The sequence below is a fragment of the Solanum lycopersicum genome, chromosome 1 (genome assembly GCF_036512215.1).
Source record: "Solanum lycopersicum chromosome 1, SLM_r2.1".
NCBI lineage: Eukaryota > Viridiplantae > Streptophyta > Magnoliopsida > Solanales > Solanaceae > Solanum > Solanum lycopersicum.
This window is the reverse complement of record NC_090800.1, coordinates 77043333-77068309: the sequence shown is the minus strand read 5'-3', so window position 1 is coordinate 77068309 and position 24977 is coordinate 77043333. Positions and strand designations below refer to the sequence as shown.

The 24977-nt window shown below is 26.7% G+C and overlaps 4 protein-coding genes across 4 annotated transcripts; all 4 read right to left on the bottom strand.

Moving 5' to 3' along the window:
- Nucleotides 1–2689: 2689 nt before the first annotated feature.
- LOC104647880 (uncharacterized) lies at nt 2690–3219 on the bottom strand. Its single transcript, XM_010323726.4, has one exon. The coding sequence runs from the start codon at nt 3087–3089 to the stop codon at nt 2841–2843; it is 249 nt and encodes an 82-aa protein (XP_010322028.1). The 5' UTR covers nt 3090–3219; the 3' UTR covers nt 2690–2840.
- An 8078-nt stretch (nt 3220–11297) lies between these two features.
- LOC104647874 (uncharacterized) lies at nt 11298–11868 on the bottom strand. Its single transcript, XM_010323720.4, has one exon. It carries the CDS (start codon nt 11767–11769, stop codon nt 11503–11505), a length of 267 nt encoding a protein of 88 aa, XP_010322022.2. The 5' UTR covers nt 11770–11868; the 3' UTR covers nt 11298–11502.
- A 1511-nt stretch (nt 11869–13379) lies between these two features.
- LOC101248133 (uncharacterized) lies at nt 13380–14206 on the bottom strand. The gene has a single exon (XM_004229292.5). The coding sequence runs from the start codon at nt 13918–13920 to the stop codon at nt 13501–13503; it is 420 nt and encodes a 139-aa protein (XP_004229340.2). The 5' UTR covers nt 13921–14206; the 3' UTR covers nt 13380–13500.
- Nucleotides 14207–18265: 4059 nt separating this feature from the next.
- Nucleotides 18266–20041, bottom strand: LOC101247855 (AAA-ATPase At4g30250-like). Its single transcript, XM_004229291.5, has one exon. It carries the CDS (start codon nt 19926–19928, stop codon nt 18390–18392), a length of 1539 nt encoding a protein of 512 aa, XP_004229339.2. The 5' UTR covers nt 19929–20041; the 3' UTR covers nt 18266–18389.
- Between the last annotated feature and the right edge of the window lie 4936 nt (nt 20042–24977).

The window sequence follows — 24977 nt, the reverse complement described above, 5'->3', positions numbered from 1 at the left end:
TAATTGTCCGATTGAAGAATATCATCTGTTGAAAAATAGAAAGTCTGTAGAGCGGCCTTGTTAATTGAGCCCATTTAGTAACTTGGGCTTTCCCACTTCTTCTCTCTCTACCAGCCCAGCCTATTTAAGCTCTTTAACCCAACGTATGGCCCACTTCAAAAATTATCACTTCACTAACAGAGTAACAGATATTTCCACAAAAGAAGCAACCAAAAATATTAGGAAAATAAATGAAAATGAAAACGAACGCTTAAAAAAAAAAAAAAAAAAAAACTTGTCAAATGAGTGTTTACACTTTGCTAATTGCTACAAGGGAATTATTAGGCAGAAACACTTGATGTTTATAGGCATACATAATAATACAATGAGTATATTATACATAATATGTCTTTATAAATAATGTTGTCATTATATTATGGATGATAAATTAGCCAGTGAAAACACGATTTGCCTAATTTGTTCAAGTTTAAGTGAGTTAATAATATATATATTTATTAATCAAGTTTATTTAAATCTATTTAATTCTGCACAATTGATTAGAGCTATTGGTTTGATATGTTATATAGCCACAAAAACATTTATTTTATTTTTTAATTATTTAGATATTAAATAATATATAAACTAAAATTTAAAACTTTACAAGAATTTGTCTTGTTAAGATATGACTCATTGTTTAGTTTATCGTTATACAACTCATCATAAAAGTTTCACAAAAGAATATTATATTTGGACAGTGCTAAATACATTGCACTCAATTTTTAAGAAGTGAAAAAGAGTATGATATATTGTCATTTAGAAAAGAGTATGATATATTTTCATTTTGTGATGATATATTCTCAATTATGAAATAGCTTGTATATATGCATATCGTTCCACAAATGACTTATATATTCCCTATCATTACAAAATTGACTCACATATGCTCTAATTGTTATAAAGTGATAAAATTAATTTTGAATAACTTTTATTGATTTTTAATTATATTTTTTAAAAATTAAGTATTTGATCTTTTTCACACATTATTAATTTTTAACTTCTTTGATTATTATTATTATTATTTATGTTTTTTATTCTCAATTCATTTTTCTTTCATTTTTACTGTAATAGTACTATAATAAGAGAGATAAATAGAACAAAATGTCAATCGAAAAAGAGAAAAAAAAACAAAGAAAAAATTAAAATATTTTTTTTGCGGCTATATTATAATTTAGTTTTTATATTTGTTTTAAAAAATGTTGAGTCTATGATACATTGTACAAGAAAATAAGTTAATAAAATAAATCTGACCATCAAAATAATAAATTTAAATTAGCCATTGAACTAAAAAAATAAAATAAAAATGTGTGAGAAAGATCAAGTATACCTCTAAATGAATTACTTATTTTAATTAAAAAAATTAAAATAATTTAAACTTACTTTTTCCAGTTTCGTTAGAGGAAAATGGTATATGTGAATCATAGTAGAACAGTCAGGGTATACATGAACCACTTTAATAACAAAGGATATATTAACAAAATTTAGGAATATATTAGGCCCTTTTCCCTAAAATATACTTTCTTGGTTTTCATATTATTTTAACTTTTTTTCCTTTATTATTTTTTTTCTTTCTTTTTCAAAAATTCATTGTCATTTCTATTGAAACTCGTCATTTTAAATGTTACTACTTCTACCACAACTCCACCATCCTTCTTTTAATACTATAGTTTAACTCTCTTCAATTTTAAAACTTTATCCAATTATTTTATATATATATATTTTGAACAATTTGATAAACTCATTAAATTTCAAGATTAATTTATTTAAATTTCAATCAAGCTCTTGGGAATTCGTTGAAAAATAAATTTTTTCTTACTCTCTTCTCCATATTTATTGAACTTTTGTGGCATTTTTCATTTTTCAAACTAATTTAATTGTTCAGTTTTCAAGATTACTTTTAGAGTGTTCTTTCAATTTTATCCTCCATTTGCATTTTCAACGTGATGACTTCAATAAGTTTGACGATAATTAATAAAGGTAAAAATAAAAAATTATGTTCAATTTATGTTTTAATTTATTTTTCTTAAATAATATGAAACACCTCAAAAATTTAATTAATATAAATCGAGAAATAATTATTTTCTAGTATTTGATAAATAAGCAAAATCTGTTGTCTCATAATTAAATAATCCGAAGAGCAATTATATCTCAAGAAAATTTGTGCAGCAACTAAATACGCATGCTAATAATTGCACGACATATATCACCAGTTGGCTGATCTAGCACCGATTGAAATACTAGCCTCGATTTATATTTTCTTGTTCATTATATTAAAAATAAATTTTCACCTGATATTTGTCTATTTTGTTAATTACTTAAAAAAAGACTCGTACGACGGTTACCAGAAATAGGGGCACATATAAGCATATAATATGAGTCTATTGATTGAACTTGTATTTATTCAAAAATCAAATAGAGTTTTTGGACACCCACGATACTTTAATTATCAAAATGGCTCATGATAAAAGCAAAGAAATTGAGATGAATGAGAGTAGAATATAATGTTAGATTATCACATCTAAACCCAAATAAAATACTTTTATTTATCCTGAATATTATTTCTCTTCTAAATGATTAATCCATTCGTTTCTTTAAAGATTGAATCAGAAGTAAACGAATGATTAATTTCTAAAAAACTGACAAGAAAATAATATGGACACATATAACTCAATTAATATATATAGGTCCAAGTACAAATAAATTAAAATCTTTACAATACACAACGAATTTGTAATTTACACCTAGCTAGTTAAAAGAAAAAAAAATAAACCTATATAAAGTTCATACCAAATAATGATTTAATTTTATGTGTGTTTGAATGAAATAGAAGAGGTCAAGTCCTTGGAATTAGTCGGAGATAGTTCACCACCGGCAGGTATGTCGGCTAGCGCGGCGGCCATCCGGCGAATGCTGACGGAACGAGCCGTTTTGAAGCTGTAAGATCTTTGTGTCTTGGAGAATACATTTGAAGACTTTGATAAAATCAAATAAACCAAAGCTTGGACAAAAATAAAGAGACCTATTTTTACCAACATATTTTCATCAATCTCCATATTTTTAGAGCTACTATAATTTATTTATGAAAATTTGAAGATTAGTTTAATATGGAAGAGGAAATTTTAGAATTTTTGAGAAAATTGTATGTTGGAGACTTGAATATATAAGATTGGAAAAGAAAAAAAGTTGAGGAGTTGAAGCGTGTAACTCTCAAATTAGGGGACAATTTGGTTTTTGTATTTGACACGTTAAATTAGTACCTTATCAAACAAACTAAAAGGCTGCATGGAATTTTTCCTACGAATTTAAGTACTCAACACACTTCTAGTCTGTCATACAGGTGAAGTCAGTTTTTGATTTATGGGTTCTGAATCGTAATTATTTTTTTATTACAGTATTAATATATTATTACTCCTTTTGTATTATTTTACTTAGGTTGTATTGAATTCACTGTATATATCTTTTTAAAAAATTAAGTATTTTTTAGGAATTTATTTTATTAAATTAATTTTATTAAATGATAAAATTATGATTTAGAAATCTAAATTTTACTATTATAATAATATTGAAAGAAAATAATAATTTTCTTCTTGATGTGTTAAAATAAACAAGTCAAAAAATAATCTATTTTTAATAGAAGTATGAAATAAAATGAAATGGATAAAATATTGATTAATTAAAAAAAGTAACGTGTGTGTTTATTAATGTGTTTTAACTTGAGGAAGCATTAGTAGAGGCTTTAATTTGTTAATTCAGGACATAAGTGAATTCTGTTAACTACATCTGTTATATTTACACACACAAAAAAATAACTTTAGATGAAAAAAATAACATTAAATATGAATATCTAGAAACAAAATATAGTGAGCAATTTATGTGAGATGAACAAGTCCAAAAGAGTATTCTGGACTTATCTGGTACATAACCAAATTTCAACGATTTGAAAAATTAAATATTAATTTTCTCTTACACATTTGGCCCCCCTGTTAAACAACATAGTGCTACATTTATCTCAATAATTATCAACATGATCATATTCAATCTAGAAAAAAAAAGTTCAAAATTGACCCAGTTTTTTAAGAACTAAATTAAAAAAAGATCAATTTCGAAAATTTATGTTGGAGGTGGGAAAAACATGAGCTCCTTGATAAAATAATTAAAGTGATTTGAATAGGAAATTTAGTAATTTCCATGAAATAGGATTTGCTTGACCATCACAATTTATTAATAACAGAAAGGTCCTTAATAAAATAAAATATAACACTTTTAAACAATCATATGTTTGCTTTAACGCCTAAATAGCCTCATTATTTAAAATTATTGCATAGCAATCAACTTACGTGTTATCTATGTAGAAAAATTATCACGTGAACTTAATTATAGACACGTATATATTATTATATATTACGTATACTTAACTTATAACTGCCTGGCTTTAATAAGTGGATAAAATGAAAGCTTTCATGAATTTCGTGACCATCAAGATGAGTCATGTTTTAGGCTAGCTGCGGCTAATTTTTTAAGCTTACGATTTAATTATTTCATAGTGGTCAAATTTAATCATCTAATTTTACTTTTTAATATTAACTAGTGAAACTATCCGCGCTTCGCATGATTATATAAAATATCTATAAGATAATAATATGAAATATATAATATTTAGGTCAGTATCGAATATATAGATAATATTTATATTTCTCCTCGTCCGCGATATCATAGACTTTTTTAAAACATATAAAATATATTTGTTTGTTTTGTATATGTATATATTAGAACAAAATATTCACCGTGGTGAAGTAAATGAAATAAGAGATAATATGTTGAAATAACAATATATTGTATTAGGTTGAAAATTGTAGATGTTTTAATTTTCTCTATCTTTTGTAGGAGTAGTGATGTTCTATCCAAACTCGAATTTCGTCAAAACAATATTGTTTTCTTTTATTTTATTATTACATTTGCTTATTATAATTTTTTATAACATTAATTAAATACTTATAGGATTTACGAAAAATGAAGCATATAAAGTCATGATTCATATTTAGTATTAAACTTTACAAGTAAGATGAAGAGACATGAGTTATAAATAATTCAAATGTATAATTTTATTAGCCACTAAATGTATTACTAATTATGTATTGATTTTATTTGTAAAATAAAAAAATAAAAATAAGGTGTGAAAAAATAAAAAATGAATAGAGAAAATATAATAATTGGTGACTACATAAAAATTATAAATACATTTCAAAGCAAAAGAACGACGATAGATTGTTACATGCGCAAAAAATGACATCATGAAAATAATAATATATTTTTCAATTACTTTTTATAAGTTATAATAAAAGTGCAACTAATCATCATAAATTTTGTTATTGTTAAAATGAAATAATTATATTTATTTTTTTCATAACAAAGAGAAAATAAAATACTAAAGGATCAAATGATTAGCATTGATAATACAGTACATTTAGCTAAATTATTTACATAAAATAAAATTTTAAAAACTCTAGTAAAAGTAACTAAGTTGCTAATAAATTTCAAAGTGAAAAAATAATCTCTAATTATGCTTCATTTTTTTTCCTTGTACCTTCTTTCTTTCCAAAGGTATCCGCCATCATGTTTTGATCCATATGTCAAACTCTTCATATGTGCAACCAACTGAATAAAAAAAACATATACGAATTAAAAATAATTATGTCAAAAGAAAGAATGAAATATAAACCATATTTAATATATTTATACATTATCTTTTCAATAGTAATAACAATACTAAATAATAATTATTTCTTGAAATCTAACAAATATTATAATCAAACTATATTATATATGGAAAACTAACTATTAGAAAGAGTAATTGCATACGGATAAAACATTGTTAAGAATTAAAGAGATTTTTTTAATCATACTTACTTGATAAATTATAATACAAACATAAAAATATATATTAAGAAAGCATGTATAAGTACATAAAAATAAAAAGAAAGACTTAAGAATGAGATATATCTTACCTTCATATACTTTTTTTTGTTACATGTTAGCTAATTCCCAAACAAGTATTATGAAGAAGAGAAATTATAACTTTGTATGTGAATCTTCATGAAAATAAATATGAATCTATATAGACAAAATAAAGGAAATGAAAAAATAAAGACTTGAGAATGATATATTTATTAACTTCATGTACTTTTTTTTTTTTGGTTACATGTTAATTTCCTTCACAAATCAAATACGAATTTAAATAGACAAAAATAGAGGAAATAAAAAATAAAAATTTCAATGAATTATTTCTTGCCTTCATGTACTTCTTTTTTTTGTTACAAATCAAACTTATATGATGAAAACAGAAAGAATAATTGTGAATGTCAATCTTCATGAAACTAATATAAATTTATAGGCAAAATAAAGGAATTCCATAAGACACATAAACTTATAAATTTAAATTGGAGGTTATGAATATAAAAATTATGAGAGTCATGAATATTATTAAAAGTAAAAATTAAAGAGGGGCAAGTCATGGGTAGTAACTCCTAGTGAATAAATTCTAAAATAAAAATAAAAATACTTAAAATGTAAAAAAAAAAAAATACTATGATTTCATGATTAGAAGTGAGATAAACAAATAGAAAAAAATATAGAGAGTTTTTTATTATGAATATCCATACATTAATAAAGTATTTATTTGTATATTTGTATAAATGAAGCAATATATTTTTACAATAAAATAATTAAATTAAATTAAAAAAAGTAAAAAATAAATAAATTATGTTTCTCTTTTAATTATAAGTGTGAGATAAATAAATAAAAAATATGAAGAGTTTTTATTATTAATGACCCACCATTAATAAAATATTTTTATTTGTAATAAATTTAAGTAATTTTTTATGATATATATTTTTTTTAAAAAGAAAAAGATGGAAAAAGTTAAATGCAAATGGAGGCCATATAGAGGTGCCACATCACCTCCTCTATGGTCCTCATTTATATATATACTAGTGAACTTATACGCGCTTCGCGCGATTATAAAAAATGATAAGTTATGAGTAATTTTATTAAGTATTATATAAATAAAGATGTGTTTGTAATATAATTGTTAGACCTTGATTTTTTATAGCAAAGAATAATATATAAATTTAATGCATAATTAATCTTTTGAGTTTTGCTGATATCCACTCCATAGGTTGATCATAATTTAATAATTTGCATCTTATTTTTTTGAGTCAAGCTAAAATATGCAAATAATAAACATAAAGAATATAAAAACAACAAAAAAATAAATAAATCAATGCGATGATTTCTGCATAATCTAACAATATCTCTCAAAAACATAACAACAAAAAAATTAAAGTGATGATTTCTATAAAATTTTGACTATCTTTATTTATAGACTATAATATCTAATATCAATATGATTATTAATTACTTTAGAAATTAGAAAAATAAAAAGTTGCTAATGTAATGAAAATAAATATCATTAAAACTTATATTAAAGAAATGACTTTTTAGTTTCTTAACATTTTATTTAATAATCTCTCCATTCGGAATTATTTGTCATATTGCGCTTATCGAAAGTCAATTTTACTAATTTTCAAAGGTAAATTAGATTACATTAAATTGATATGTTAAACAGAAAAATTAGATATTCTAAAACTACATGAAAAGTACTATAACTTACATTTTTTTTGCATATTAATATGATGAAAAAATACATCTTAAAATGTTAGTCAAAGTTTTTATAGTTTGACTCTTAAAATAGAAATCATGACAAACAATTTTAGACGGAGAGAGTATGATAATTAAAGAATTGAGTTGTAAATGAAGGGGAAAAAAAAGAAAAACAAAAAACAAAAAATCAATTATTAATTAATAATCAGTTATACTTTTCCAAAAATAAGAAATTCAAAAGCTACAGTTTTGCTTACATATAAAAATATATTTCTTAAATATTTCTCTTCCTTATATTTCGCTTATTACCTTTTATATATATATATATATATATATATATATATATATATATATATATATATATATATATATATATATATATATATGTATTTATTTATTTATTTTCACAAAAAAAAAACTAAACTCCTGCTACTCAAAAAAAGATGGAAGTTTAAAAATTAAAAAAGATTAAGTTATAAATAAATTTCTGACAAATTACAAAAAAAAAAATCTTTAAAAATGAGTGTGATAGAGATTTATCAGAATTTAAGAAGTGTTTTATTTTTTAATAAATGAAAGAAAAATTTTAGAAAAATTAACTAAGAGTATTTTATTAATGATAAAAAAATAAGATATTTTAATTTTTTTCAACATTTTACAACAAATTAAATGAAATTAATTGAGAAAAAATGGGCAGAACATATTCATGGTAATAAAAGGAGACATAAATAAAACATATATATTTACAAAAAAATAATAGAAATAGAAGGTACAATGTTAAATTATGGAAATAAGAATCAGAGTTAAATACATTTTTTTTTTAGAAAATTATAAAAATAGAAGGTAGAAAAAAGAATTTAAATAAAAATAATAAATTGTAGTAATAATAAAGAAAAATGAAAATTAATAAATTGTTATAATGATGAGAAATTTGATATTTTTTTTAGATTTCATAGATTAGAGAAAATAAAAAAATTAAAATATGTAACAAAATTAATGACTGCAAATTAAACTTAAATTTTAATTATATTACATGAAACATTTTCTTTTTTTTAAAAAAAATACAAATGTTCTATCAAGGTTTATTAATCAATAAAAATTAAAAAATAGTACATCTATCAATTCCAAAAGTGGAATCAATTCTCAATAATCAAAAAGGAAAATAAATTATAGCACTAGCTAGGTTAAAAAAAGAAAAGTAAATAAACAAATGCAAACAGTCGTCTTCTTCGATCAGCAGCGCATAAATCCATGGCTATCTCGACACCATCATATTCGTCTGACTTTCATCTTTTACAAACAATCTCATGTCCAACATGTAGCAATCTAATGGTATGGTTTATATAGTATTCAAAAGTTAATGTTAAAAAACTTTTCAAATTCTCTAATTAAGTGTAAGGAATAAATTTTCTTAAATTTTACAATTAAGAAAAATGTTTTTAAGGTAAGAATTTGATAACTGAAGCTTTTATGTATGATTTAATGTGAGAATGATTAAATACTATGCTTTAATATTTACAAAAATATTAAATAATATTTTATATTTTAAAATGGAAAAATACTTTACACCAAAAATCTCCAATAAATAAATAAAAAAATCCAGCCCTTAGAGGCATGCAGCAATTCTTGATTCAGATTTTTATATATATATATAGATATTGATTGTATGGGTGTTGGAAGAGGAGTTGGTATCAGATTGATAAATATATTAATTATTAATTATAAATTATAAAATAAAAATTACTACTTGATTATTAAATAAATAGGCATAGACGTACCTAACTTTTCAATAGTATGTTTTATTAATTAAGGGTTAGTAACACATGACTTGCATGCTTTTTAACTCAAGTTCTAGGAAATTGAGTGTAACTGTAGTAAAATATGGGTGAAAATAGACAAATTTATAGTGTCAAATAGAATTGGTCGAGTCAAGTACTTTAGAAACTTAAAATGAATCATTGAGGAACAGGTAGGAGCTTGACGCAGAGTACTTAAGATAAAACAAACTTTTTGAAAAATGTTTTAAAAAATAAAATAGGACGGATCAAAATTTAGCAGGTCAGGGCATAATTGTTAAGAAGTTCCACGTCACTAGGGATGAGAAATTGGTCTCCTTATATATATGAAATTGGACAAACCTCCTCTCATGAACTAGTTTTTGTTGTTGAGTTACGTGTGTCATATCTTTACGTGGTATAAGAATCAGGCTCAAATCAATTCGTTGTTCACCAATGTTGGGCAACATTTAGAAGTGTTCATAGTTGAGGTCTGGGCGTGGGGCGGAATGTTAAGAAGTTGCATATCGATAGAGGGATAGAAAATCAATCTCCTTATATGGACTTGAACAAACATCCTCTCATAAACTAACTTTTGAAACTAAGTTAGATCGAAATGTCATATCTTTACCGTAACTTATCCTAACCAGCCCATAGACATTCCATCTAGTTAGTAGTTGAGCTATGACACTTCTAGGGTCGTGATTGACCCAGCATTAATCTTCCCTTGTGATATAGTGTTAAAGTATCTTTTGTCCACGGCATATTAATTAATTAGAAAGACAAAAGCATCAACAACTACAAGTAGGACGACACACCAATCCAATTTTAAATGATTTAATAAGTCGTGTTACATATAAATCCAACTTTTGAATTATTTCATCTATTTCAAAATCTTTCACGTTTTTCACTTCTTCAGAATGTATATTTAAATAAGTGAAGTTGATAATTATGTTATAATATTTTTTTTTCATTATTACAAGAAATTGCCTAGATATCTCAAAGTTAAATTCTAACTATACTATGCTCAAGTATAAGTCCATTTAATTCTGTTCCAATCATGATTAATCTTACTAGAGATACACGTGTTTGTAAGTGATTTTAGCGTGTTGCCCTATATATATATATAGGTCGATATAGTGCATACAAACTTATTCGAACACTAATATAATTCAATACATCTAAAAATAAAAAAAAGTTGCAACTTAAATAATTCAACATGCATATTGCTAAGAGTATCAAAAGACAAATCAATCCAAGTCCAATTTTGATCTGAGAGTTTTATTGCAACACAACAAAAATGATAGTGAGACAACAAGTTACCACGTAACAAGAGTTTAACTAGACGAATTTTCGTTCTATGTACCTTATGCATTATGACATATATATGGTAAAACGCTTAAATTTTTTTTAGATACAACCCAAATTAATCCAGTAGTTATGGGCTAATTATGGCTTTTTAAAAACGTAGATAACGACTAGTACCTACTCAACCTCCATAATTACCATATTTGCAAATTAAGAACCACAACATGTAGGCCAAGGATGATATTTTTAATTTTTAATTGTGATTAATTAGTGCTGATCTTTTTGGATATCTGTGGTTAGTAAGCTGTCAGAGTCGCAAATCAACAACCATCTTGCATGCCTTGTGAGGGGAAATTAAATAAAAACATACGATCGTTTATTTAATCTAAGATTAAAATAGTGTACGTTTCATACTAAACCTTCTACAGTACGTTGCTATTTTCTTATGAATCTAATTAATATTTAACTTATCATTAAAAAGGGAAAACAAAACAAAAAGAACTTGATTACAATCGGAGATTAAATTTAATTCGATTATTATAGAGTAATCAAAACAGACATCGTTTAAATTTTTACAATTACCAACCAACATATAATTTACACGATTTAAAATGAGAGAATATTATACATCCCAAATTCACACCAACTAATTTGATATTTAACTATCCATGAACAAATCAAAGAATACAAAAACAGCTCACATAAGAAAAAAAAAATATCTTTACTAATTGTTATCTTTGAATAATTTGAAAGACTTAGAAGACTTCAACTGATGATCTTTGAAGGAAGAGGGAGATGGCTCACCGCCGACAGGTAAGTCGGCGAGTGCAGCAGCAATCCGGCGAATACTTAAAGAACGAACTGTTTTAAAGCTGTATGATCTCTGTGTCTTGGAGAATATGTTTGAAGATTTTGATAGAATCAAATAAACCAAACCTTGGACTAAAATAAATAGTCCTACTTTGATCAACATATGTTCATCGATCATCATTACTCGTAGACTACGTACAATAGATTCTTATAGAAAAAATAATTTTTTTTAGAGAAAAAGGAAGTTGTTGAGAGATAATATGAGAAAAATGGTACGTAAAAGATGTGTATATATAGGAGAAAAATGAAACTTGTGACTTTCAAATTAGGCAACAATTTAGGCGCCACTTGCCCATGGTGAAGAAGCAACTTGAAAAGTAAAAGGACTACGCGGAAATTTCCATCAAATTTGACCACATGTTTTCTCTATCAAGTTTTATTATTTTTTTTAAAAAAAAATTGTTGGAACAAAATAACAACAATTTTCTCTTGTCCCTTCTAAGAAACAAGAAAATAATTAATTACAAAATTCATAAGTTCAATTTAATTACGGAATTTAGAATTTTTTGTATTTATTATGCATAAATCTTCGTAGTGAGTTTGAGTAATTAATTAATAATCTGTTATAATTAGATAATTTTAATTGATATTAAATCATAACTTCTTTTTCACTCCTTATATATAACTTAAATAATTATTCTTTTTCTTTTACTGGAAGGGAGAAAGGGGTAAAATAATTATTATGTTGAAAATTTGTGAATGTAAGCCCAATACTATAATTAATGAGTCGATGAAATGGGAGTACTTGACCATCAAGATTAATAACAGAAAGTTCCTCAATATAACAATAAGTGTGCTTTTTAACAGCCATTTGTTGCTTTAACGCATAAATAAATTGCCAACTTGTTTTAAAAATTGCTTCAAAGAGTGGATAAAATGAAGTCGTCACTGAACATGCACTTCGTCATGGATTACGGTGACCACTTATTTTATAAGCTTAACATATTGATCATTTTGTTTGCCTCAGGTTCAATTTTTTTCTCGATATTTGTAAGAAATTCTATCTGAAATTCTAGCTCAGGCAGGTATAAAGAATAATATATTCAAATAAAAAGACATCTTAAATATTTAATAAAATTTTAAATATTCATAAAGAATTTAAGACTACTAAATTTTATTTTTCTCAAAATCTATCCAATGATCAGTTATATAAAAAAGAGGTCCAAATTCTACTATATGCTATTCATTAACTTTTTCCCAAATTAGCTAAATGTAAATCTTGACCCAAAAATAAAATGTATTTTTCTAATCAATTTCATAATATTATTAAAAATCAAATTATTTATAAATAAGAGAACATAATAATTAGGAGAGAATAAAGAAAAGTATGTTATGGAGTATCAATTTTGACCGAGTAGTAAAGTCAAACTTTAACGAGTTAGAAAAATGGATAAGATTATTAATAAGATATCGATCATGACCATTTCTTCAAACATTATTCTTGGTCAGTTCAACATATCCAATATAATGGTATATGTTGGTATGAAAATACCAACATGCACAAAAGGGAACAAATCCAATCACCATAAGCCACAAAAATGTCAAAGATATGTATGGGTCAATAATGTTTTCTTCTAAGAATTTCATATAAATTCGTTGTAAATTAAGATGAGATTGAAATGTTCTCTTTAATTTAATTCTAAAATTAACTTGACCCAACGATTATTGACCAACATATAATGTGAAATACATTGAACAATTGATCTGGTTGAATTAGATCAGTTGGTTGAATTCTTACCTCAAACGCAATATTATATAAAAACCATTAAATTAGGAGCACACCACAAGGAGATGTCAAAGTTGAAATTAAACAACAAAAAGAGGGACTTATTGCAAAACAAATCGAAAGCGGTTAGGCAGGAAGCTTAGAAGCTTCGAGATCAGCAGCTTGCTTAATCAAACTCTGTTCACTATCATCAAGCGCCATTTGAATCGGCGATGAACCAAGTCCATCAGCGATCGCCAGCATAATTTTCCTCATCTCGTTCCCAAATTCCTCTCGGTCGACAGTGCCGTTGTGGTCGCAATCGAACTTCTCGAAAATGGAATCGTAGAGGTCGGTGAGTTCCTCCGGCGTGGCGGCGACGTCGACGCCGAAGTGAGATTCAATGAGATGGAGAGATTCGAAGGCTTTGCGGAGCTCGGATCGTGACAAAACGCCGTCGTTATTGAGGTCCAAATCGGTAAATCCCTTATCAATTGACTTTGTGAAAGCCGCTTCGTCGTTGACGAAATCTCGAATTGTTGATCCGTCGATAATCACCACTCCCATTTTTGTTTAATTTTTTGAACTGTTTGAGAAATTGTTTCTTATGATTATGTGGTACTGATGCAAGTGATAGGGGAAATTGGAACAGGATTTATGGTTGAGAAATTAATTTGAATGTAAAAACTACGGCAACATATTTTTAAGATAAAGATATACTTTGCGAAAGTATAAACAGTCGGTGGATACCTTGTCATTAGAGCATGAATATATCATATTATGGCACGTGGTTCTCTCCCTTGATTTTCTATTACCACTACTTTTTTATGTTGTTCCAATTTTAATTTTTAGATAAAATATAAACCGAAAGTAGTACAGTGTTACATTATATAAGTAAATAAAAAATATTATTAAATTATATAAAAAGTTTGAAAGTTTTATTATTTTATTTTTTAAAAAGAATTTAGGCCATTAATAAAAAGAAGTGTCAAATCAAATGAATATATATACAAGTCAAATTATATAATTTTTTTAATTTTTAAAAATTGAGAGTTTAATTTGCGTTCAGACAAAATATATTCAAATTCTAAATATCTTTTGTAATAATTTTGTCAAACACTACTCCAATATCTTTTATATTTTCATAACTAAATGCCTACTTAATTTCACTAAATTATCAGTTGGAAGTAATATTCTTTATTTTTATTAACTTTTTTATATTTGGACGTAATTTCACCAAATATTTTTTATTTTCATATTTATTAAAGAAATTTTTTAACAGTTGGACGTAATATTTTTAAATGATTCTTTTATATAATCCTTTTAACTATCAAAATTTATTTTATAAATATTTCAAAAACTTAGTATTGTTGTAGGTCAATTAATTACTTAATGATGTAAAAAAACATATAAACTAAAGATACACAAAATTTAAATCCTGAGAATGAAATATTCATTTTATATCCATATCTTTATTCTTTTAGATAGCTTTGATCTTTTCGTTGTTGTTAAGACATAGTCAAATTAAAAATATTTTTTTTATTGGTTATATCAGCTTCTTAACAAAAATATACTGAAGAATAATTCATGTTATTTTTTGAATGGTATAAAATGTTTTTTGTTCACTAAAATAATATAAGAATGTACATTAAACTTTTTGAGTTATAATTAAGAGATATTTTTTGCCAAAAGCTCTTTCAATTTTATTTAATATTCATATTAAAATTCAATTATTTTAAATTTGTATTATGTACGATCTTATTTATAAAGAAGCTGTCTCTCTCTTTTTTTTTTTTTTATATATATTCAAAACTCAACTCGCGATATTTAAGCAAGGAAAAAATAATCCCGCTCAAAGCACCATAATCTATGGGTATATTTTTTCGTTTTATTAAATGGGGGAATATTTATTCTAAAGTAGAAGATGTGCAATGGTGTAAGTAATTAGGATTGAGGACAACCACTACTTTTTATAATCAATCAATACTATCCCCTCCGCCCCAAAAAAACTATATATTTCTTAATATTGATAAATAAATATATATTTACTAAAATTACTAATATTTTATTGTGGTTCCACTTATTTGATAAAAAAAATATGTCAAAGATTCATTTTTTATCAAAAAATCTATTTATTTTATTAATAATTTTGAAAATTGTAAAGCTTTTCATATTTTAAAAACTTTCGTGTTAAAATATATATCGCATAAATTGAAAAGGAGAGAAAAGGCTTTTTTTTTTATTGGTCTTTATTTGGTATTCGAAATTCTATTAGAGTCCAGTTAAATTTAAATTGCACACTGCAAGATTTATTTGAAGGTGTCACTTCTAATATATTTTTCTTCATATCAAGATTTAAATATGGACTCTTTGATCAAAGATAAAATAGTTTCAGAACTATACTATGATCCATGTTAACGGGAAAGAATATAATTTCACTATGGCTTCTTGAAATTGCATATTTTAATGTACGATCAATTTTAATCCAATTTTTCCTTCACGGCGACGAGGATTCAAACACAAGATGATAGTGTAAATACTATTATTCAACATCAAGTTAGAATATTTTTTGTTACTTTGTCCAAATTTTTAATTTAAATGCTCTTAGACTTTCCGACTGACTTTTCTTGTAGCATATATTCTCTTCAGTTTAATTTATTCTTACATATATCTCTATTAAGAAAATGAAACAATAGGGGTGTGTTTGGTAGGAAAAAAAAATGTTTTTTGAAAAAAGAAGAAGTAAATTTTAAGCTTATATTTTTACGTTTGCTTGGTGAATTTTTAAAGTTTGTTAGTGAATGAAATACATTTTTCAGAAAATATATTTTATTTATGAATTGAGACTAGAAAATACTCTTTAAAAAAATAAATTCTGACCCAATAATAGATCTAGGATCTGATATTGATACTGAAACTAGGACACGATCCTGATAATCATTTCAAAACTTTCAATCCTGACAATATTTTTCAAAAAACATTTTTTATAAAAAAAGTTTACAAGGTGCAATGGTGGGTGGGTGGATTGGGGGGGGGGGAGTGAGGGGTTGGCTTAACATGGAGTGTAACCCAGTACTAGCCCACATCAACGAATGTACTAGTACACGGACGTCTAAAACATTCTATTCATAATCAAGAACGGTAAAAATTATTTATCGATCATGTGACATATTTAGTTTAAATCACGAGAATAAAAAAATACTCTATTGTATTTATATATTTAGTTTAAAATTACAAAGAATCAGAAAATCTGATTTACTTGTGGCTCATTTGATAGGGATAACAAGTTATCCCAATAACCAAGATTAATTACATGCCATTGTTATCTCACCACCCTTAATGTGGGAATACAATTTTATATTCCGTTAATTCTTCTACTCATTTAAACATAGTAAGGAATGATGTGACGGAAAGAGTAAGTGTACTCTCATAAAAGCACATGAAAAAAAGAAAAAAAAATACATTTTGTAAAATCCTACACATAATTTTTTTTATTGATCAATATATAATTAATATTTTAAATAGTTTTTCTTAATATATTAACTCAAAGAGTAAGTGTACTCTCATAAAAGCACATGAAAAAAAGAAAAAAAAATGCATTTTGTAAAATCCTACACATAATTTTTTTTATTGATCAATATATAACTAATATTTGAAATAGTTTTTCTTAATATATTAACTCTTTAAAAATATATAAATTCTCTTATTTGGAGGTAAATAAAATGGCAGTTTCCTATTTAATTACTTTTTTAAAAAAATTATTTTGTTATCTTTTTCAATATACGTTTTTTTCCATTGAAAAATCTCAACTTCTATTTTTATCCCATGTATATTTACTATTCTAATTTTACTAGTCCTTTAATAATGCGTAAATTCAATATTAGTGTCATTTGATTGACATCAATTTCACTCTATATTGTTGATGTCAATTTTACAAACATAAACTCTCTTAAATTTTGAGTGACTCTAGATCCATTTAAACATTTGTCATAGAATTTATAATTTTTTTTATCAACTTTCTTATGTCATCTTCGTTTCTTATTAGAATTGTCAAGAAAAAGTTGACTTTCAAAAAATTTTAATTCACCAACAGAAAAGTTAGTGGGAAGATATTATGAATATTATAGTGAATCTTTTTTTTAAAAGATATATTTAAAAATTGTTAAATAGGAAAGAAGAAAGCAAAGAAAGTATTGAAAATTGAAAAGGTGAACAACAAGAGAAAAGAAAAAAAAAGGGGGTGGGGGGTAGGGGAGGAGTATGTATTTATAAATAAATTAATTGGAGTATTTATATTTAAAAAGTGTTAGACAAAAAAATGTAGAATAAATATAAATAAATAAATTATGATATCTAAATAGTTATGATATGATATTTACGTTTATCATGATATATCAGATGTAAATGATGTTATAATTTCAAAATTTTAAAAAATCATTTCAAAGATATTAAAATGAATTTTAAAAGTTCCGTACAATTTTAAGTGCTATATATGTTGTGCTGTCAATCTTATGATTTTTTTTGATGTGTTTTCCCAATTGATTATGAAAGTAGTTTTCTTTTATTCTTCACATCAAACTAGCGAATCCTACATGAAAATTAAAATCGAAATAATATATTACAACAGAGACTATTTATCTGACAATTTTGATAAGGATTAGTTAACGATAACATTACACTACTGGCCCAGGGCCTGACAGCCAGTTGGCAAAGCTCTTGTGCCTTTTCTTCTAAATGCCTCTTCTCAATTCTTATAATAACCGTATTGTACTTTCTCTCCCAAAAATAACTATTATGTATCTTGACCTTTACGTTCATCTAAGGTCAAGTTTACTTCTTTATGGACTATTCATTTGACTAATATTGAAATATATAATATCTAAAATGTTCCCTAAAGTGAACACCACATATCTTTTAATAAAATGGGGTACTCAAATCCAGCCAAAACTTCCATTTCAAAACACTCGTACGTAAACTAGATTAACATTTCTCATTAACCTAACTTAAAATGTTAGATAATCATCCATTTATTACATTTACACACCTCTTCTTCCTGAGTCTGACTTGGTCAACGATCTAAGTCTTACTAAGAATTTGATATTTTTATCCCTAGTTGACCCTTCTTTCTTCTTCTTCTTCTCCGGTGAACCTTCCGGCCAATGATCCGGCGAATCCATCAACCTCCGACCAATGCTCTCCGGCGTCCTTGCCATGTCATCATACTCGTGTCCGCCCTCCGTAGGATCCACGTCAGCACCTAGTATCTTTGCTTGCATGGCGGTCAACACGGACTTCACTGCCACATCAGCATCCCTCCTGTTTCTCAACAAGATCTCTCCTATATGAGCTGGCGTGAGGGTCCCACCTGACCTTATGCAGCTCTCCACGACGTCGAATAGCACGTGCGAGTCTAAACCTAGGTAATTCTTCACCAAGACTTTGAAGGCATGCATCCCACACGTGCCAAGGCTAACATGCATGTCCATCCTCCCACATCTAACCAACGCCGGGTCTACATTGTCTTTGTGGTTCGTAGTGAAAACAATAACCTTTTCTTCTCCACAACACGACCATAGCCCATCGGTGAAGTTTAACAAGCCAGATAACGTCACACGCCCGTTATCTTCAGCGTTATCGCTCATCATCACATTACGATTCTTTTTATGATTGCTCCTCATTTTCGCCATCCTATCCCCCGTTAAGTTAATAGAACAATCAATGTCCTCAATAACAATAATGGATCGATTCGTTGTTTGTATGAGTAAAGCTCTGAGCTCAGAGTTGTCAGAGACTTTGCTTAACTCGAGATCATACACGTCGTAGCACAGAAAGTTCGCCATAGCAGCAATGAGGCTAGATTTTCCAGACCCTGGAGGTCCATACAGCAAATATCCACGCTTCCATGCACGTCCGATATTATGATAAAACTCTTTCCCTTGTGAAAATGCAGTTAGGTCATCCATGAGTTGTGTTTTCAGGTCCGGTTCGAGAGCGAGTGTCTCGAACGTGGAAGGGTGACGAAAGGGAACAGAAGACCAGCCAGATTCATACGAACCATGACCGTTATTCGTAAAAAGTCTCCTCTCACGAGATACTCTCTCGAACTCCTCAGCTCGAGCAGTTAGCTGCTCGAGGTAAGGAGGGAGGAGCTCAAGTCGATGACGTTTAGGGAGTTTGAGGGTGAAGCTACGCTTCTCCTCAACAGAATCCTGAACGTTATCGACTTGATGCGTCCAAGTAAGGTGGTGTCCGCGGAAAGCGTCGTGCACCATCTGATTAGGCGCAACGGTGTAGGAAATGCGGTTGGAAGATTTAGAGCGAGAGAGAGTAAGACGACGGCAAGTGGAAGAGGAATTAATGGAGTTCAAGTAAAGATTTACGTGTCGATAAAGATCGTTAACGTCAACGCCACAATAACCGTTAAATTCAGGGATTTCGAAGTAGGAATAAGGGCTGAAGAAATCTTGAATAGATTCGTAGAAAGAATGAAATAAGGATAGAAGCTGAGTTGGCAAAACGTTTTGAACAACTGTTAGTAGGCCTAAGAAGGACCAGATTTGTGACAATATCTCCATGTTTGATGATTGTTTGTTGGAGAAGAGAGAAGAGAGAAATGGAGATGAAGTTTGGGAGATAAGAGTATAATTTGGTGGGTGTAAATATAGTTTAATTTTGATTAAAAAAAGTGACTGTGTTGAGAGCTGAAAAGAAGAGTGTAAACAAAAGTAAAAGCAAAAGATAGGAATGGAGCCGACACTGGTCTTTTACTTTTCTCTTTCCGTGCAATTTGCGAACCAATATAACGTCGTTAAAACGATTTTTTAGTTAAAAACATTTTTAAACTGTACTTTCACATATATTTTTGTGTGGAATTTACTATGTTTTTGACAAATTTTATTAGAGGGATAACAATTGTTAAGTTTTGAATACTCGAAGAATGTTTTTTGGTTAAGAAAGATGATTTAAGGATATAGTTTAAGTTGGAGTATAATTTAAGAATGTTTTTAGCTAAAAATTTTCATTAAACCAACTATCAATAACATGTTTAATATAATTAATCCTGCTACTTAAAATCTACGGAATGTAAATTATCACAATTTACCTCTATTTTGTGAAGTTAATAAAAGTTATTTTATAAATTCTCGACTCAATTAAAATATAAGTATGGTAAAATTCTTTTTCTATAATTTTATATTCCTCCGTCCACAATTAATTGTCATGATTTTCTATTATAAAGTCAAACTATAAGAACTTTGACAAACATTTTACTATGTATATTTTTATCACATTGATATATAAAAAATTACGATTTATGATACTTTTTGCATAATTTTTAAACATTTTTTTTTTAAAAAAATATCGAATTAACATAATGTAATTTGACTTTAAAAATTAGTCCTTAATACATTTGTGCTATAGTCAAATATTTTGTTGGATATATATTATACATGAAAAAATCTTCTTTTTTTTTGGTTAGTATTGTTTAATAATTAAACGAATAAATTTAAAACTTGGTAAAATGAATTAGATGAGTTGGACTAAAACCAATTATTTAGATTATATGTTGATCCAATCCATTTCACTGCGAGTGACATTTTCATTAATTATTTAGTCCATTTTAACCTTCTCAAATTTAACAATCGATCATTTGACACCCAAACTTAAGTCAATTAATTATAACTTCCAACTCCACTATATGAATAGTTATATGCTTACTTTGTCCTAGCTTGTCCCATTAAGTTTTGACTCAACTGTAGTTTAATTTTTCATTATTATTACCCATCATGACATGATTTACTTCAAATTAATAATGAATTAATATCGTTTTTTATTGATCAGCCCAAGACAATAAACTTCGTTTATTATCAATGAAAGTTCAATGTAAGGAGAATTTTATATATATATATATATTAGTGATATATATATATATATATATATATATATATATATTAGTGGCACACGTACACGAAGACATTGGAATTTGAAGAAGAAAAAACAGGGGCCTTAATTTGCTTGCTTTAGACAATTACTCGCTTCGTTTGAAAGAGAGTGCCCTGGTATAACACGAAATTTAAAAAATTTAAAAGGAGATTTTTAAATCTCGTGGTTCTAAATTGAAGTTATGTGAAATGTAAAAATTGTTCTTTAATTTTCTAATCTTAAATATGTCACGTGAAAAGTTTAAAATTAAAATGTTATAAAAAAAAGGATTATTTTTTTTGAAATAGACTAAAAAGAAAATGAGGTCATTCTTTTTTAAACAGATGAATATTTATTTTTCAAACTTGAATATGCAGCTTTAGCTTTTAAGTTTCAGTAGAATTGGGTCTTTGTATGTTAGAGAATGTTCTATGGAATTATTTACTCATCATGACACTAATCACATTTTCTCCTAATCATCTTTCATGTACACATGAATTAATAAAAGCTACATACGATCATTGTAAATTGATAAATAATTATTTCAGCTTTAATTTTATGAGTACTTATTAAACTTTGGTATATATTAATTACTATGACTATATAGCTTGCATATATCAAGAGCAGATAAATTGAATAAGGGGATTATTTTCATTTACAAATTAAAGAGAAGAAATCGACTAGCCTATTATGGCTGGGAAATTGGACAATTGTATGTTACTATTTTGGCTAAATTGAGATATGCTAATTATTAGTTTCTTGCCTTTAAAATACTGGCCGAACATAATCCAAAGTTTATTTTAAAAAATAAAAAGTCTTTCAAACAAAATTTCTTTTGGATAAATTTATTTTTTGAGCTTCAACAAAGGCAAATATATTTGAGGTTTCTTTTCCCCATCTTTACTTAATAAAAGTATCTTGTAAATATGAAAAAAGGGATTCCTCAATTTTTTATAATTAATTACCACCTTACAGTATTGACAAGCTTGAGCCTTAATTTATTTCCCTTTGTGTTTCAATTTAACAAATGGTTCTCTCTTAATTAAATGTATTTCCCTTTAGTGTATATTTTATGTTATTTTGTCTTTATTATTGTTAAGTTAGATCTTAAGTATAACTAACATCCTAAAAATATTATAAGGAGTCCACCTTTTTTATAATCATCAATATGAAACCTTTTGTCATTCTTTAACACGTATCATACGAGTATTATTTTGTAGGTACTTACGTCTCTTTTATCAAAAAATGCTGCACTCACACTATAGGTTCATACTTCATACATACAAATATAGTAGGTCGGGGTCCTGTCTCTACACTTATATAGTTCCAATCTTATCTTAAAGGCTTTATAGACCTGTGTTGAGTTGATGTTGTTATGTATGTATGTACGTACAAATATTATGACTTATGAGTTACTTCAATTATTGGGTTTTATTTATGTTACGACTCAGATTTCAATAATAATTGGGTTTTATATATATGTCAAACTTAAATTTTATCAGATTAAAAGATTTTTATGGTAGCACATCTGCTATTTCACATTCACATTTGTTATATGTTCATATATGTTATGTGTTTTATAATTAGGTAAAAAAAAGAAAAAAGAAGCAAGGAGCCAGATTGACACAAAAAGCCAAAGTTTTAAAGCATTTTATTTTAAGGAAGGATATTAGAATATTAGTTGGAGGTCAGCCTTGTTGAAAGTGGTAAAGAATAAAGCCAAAAAAGCAATTTGCGGCACATGTTCATGGATTAACTCATAAATTGTCTTTTCTACCATACATAAATTTTATCTTTTGTGGCTTTTGATGAATACTCATCCACCATTTTCCTCACTATAAAAGTTGTCCAGAAAAGAAAAAAAAAGTTGAATACATCTAAAACTGGCTAATCCGTTCAAGACCAATGTCTCTAATTTGGATATTATGTTCTAGCATATACTATGATTAGTTGAAATATTAATAATTGAATGAAATGGAATGCTGAGCAATGATGCATAGTATAAAGTCCACACAATAAAAAGATTTGTTTAGTGACTAAAATTATATGCAATACTACTTGATTTTCGTGCTAAGGAGTGTTTCCTTTTTAAAAACGAACCTAATTTGTCGATATTCTTAATGTATACCATATAATCATAAAAAAAAATGCATTAACATATACTATATTTCCATTAATTTGGCCCTCATTTCCATGATTAGAATCTAATCATGGTCAAGTGGGCATGAGTCTTCTTGACCATATATGTTTAGAGAGTCAGCAATTTCCTCTATCGAAAAAGTAAAATTACTGTCTACTGTAGTGATTTTGCTTTTTTCGGTGAAAGAAATCGATGTTGTTTTAGCGATTTTACCGCTTTGATTAGTATAAAATTTTATATACCATTTTAAAATTTTTATTAATATTTTATACCCTTTAGACTCAGGACTCTATATTTAGACGTCCAAAAGAAAATGAGTGGGAAAAATGATAAAAGGAAATGGGAATAAATAAATTTAGTTTGAGGTGAGAGCTTTTGTATAATTGGAGATGGATAAAAGGAAAAGCTTTGGATTTCCTTTAGCATGTACTACCAAAATTAAGGTGCTCAATAAACATATAAAATATGCATGTTTTTTGTTTTTATTATATACGAGTTAATGTTTTGACTTAATTGAGATCATAACATTAAAGGAATACGCATTTTTTAATTTAAGATTCAAAAGTCTTACTTAAATTGAGATGGAGGGAGTATGTCAAAGTTTGTGGCTTGATATCTCTTTTGTTTTTCAATTTTATTTTATACGACAGTGTTGATAACTTCGTGTCAATTTGTATGTATCATCCAATCGCATGTGAATAGTAAGATATTTTAACTACAAACATTATATAATTAACCTTAATTTTCAAGGGGAGTAGATGAAAATGGCAAAGATATTGGAGAGAGGGGCACTTTTGCTTTAGAAAAATCTCTTTAATTTGTTTCCAAACTTTAATTTACAACTTTAGCTTTATGTAATTTGGTCAGTAGAATTAGGTCTTTATATGTGTGAGAATGTTCTTTGGAATAATTTACTCATCATGAAGATATAATCAAAACCAACAATGTCAATAATGTGTCATCAAGCTAAGATATATATATTACTTTTTTTTCATGTCCAAAATATGTAATCCTAATTATAACATGTATAACTCCATAAAATGGTTAAGAGATTATTTGTTTTCATTTATTTAGAAGGAGAAATAATTAGCAAATTTTGAGGTTTCTTTCTAATATCTTTTCTTATTCTTTCTTTCTTACCTTTTTTTTTTTTTTTGGTTGGGGGTGCATGTGGGGAAAGACACTTCTTTTTCTTTGCATTTTTTCTCATCTTTCTATAAGTTTTATGCTTTTTTTTTTTTTGGTAAGAGTTAGTGATCTTTTTACTCTATATGTATATATTATTGTCTTTGATTCAAGTTTCTGCTAAAAGTGAGAAATTGAGAGATTCCTCAACTACCTTAACAAGCTAGAGCTTTTCTCCATATCACTTTAGCAAATGGTTGAAGTATATTAAAAGACTAAAAAGAAACAAAAGATATCTCTAGGTTGACAATAAAAGCTAAAAGTGTTGAGAAATTTTTATTTGAGAGCCCCTATTGAGACTTCAAAGTAATGAACAATTAAAAAAAGAACGTGGCAAATTCTTTGGCTTAGAATGAATATTTACCTAATTTGAGATGAG

What these genes read in the sequence shown, in the direction of transcription:
- LOC104647880 (XM_010323726.4), bottom strand. Translation starts at nt 3,089, where the DNA reads ATGGAGATTGATGAAAATATGTTGGTAAAAATAGGTCTCTTTATTTTT.
- LOC104647874 (XM_010323720.4), bottom strand. Translation starts at nt 11,769, where the DNA reads ATGATGATCGATGAACATATGTTGATCAAAGTAGGACTATTTATTTTA.
- LOC101248133 (XM_004229292.5), bottom strand. Translation starts at nt 13,920, where the DNA reads ATGGGAGTGGTGATTATCGACGGATCAACAATTCGAGATTTCGTCAAC.
- LOC101247855 (XM_004229291.5), bottom strand. Translation starts at nt 19,928, where the DNA reads ATGGAGATATTGTCACAAATCTGGTCCTTCTTAGGCCTACTAACAGTT.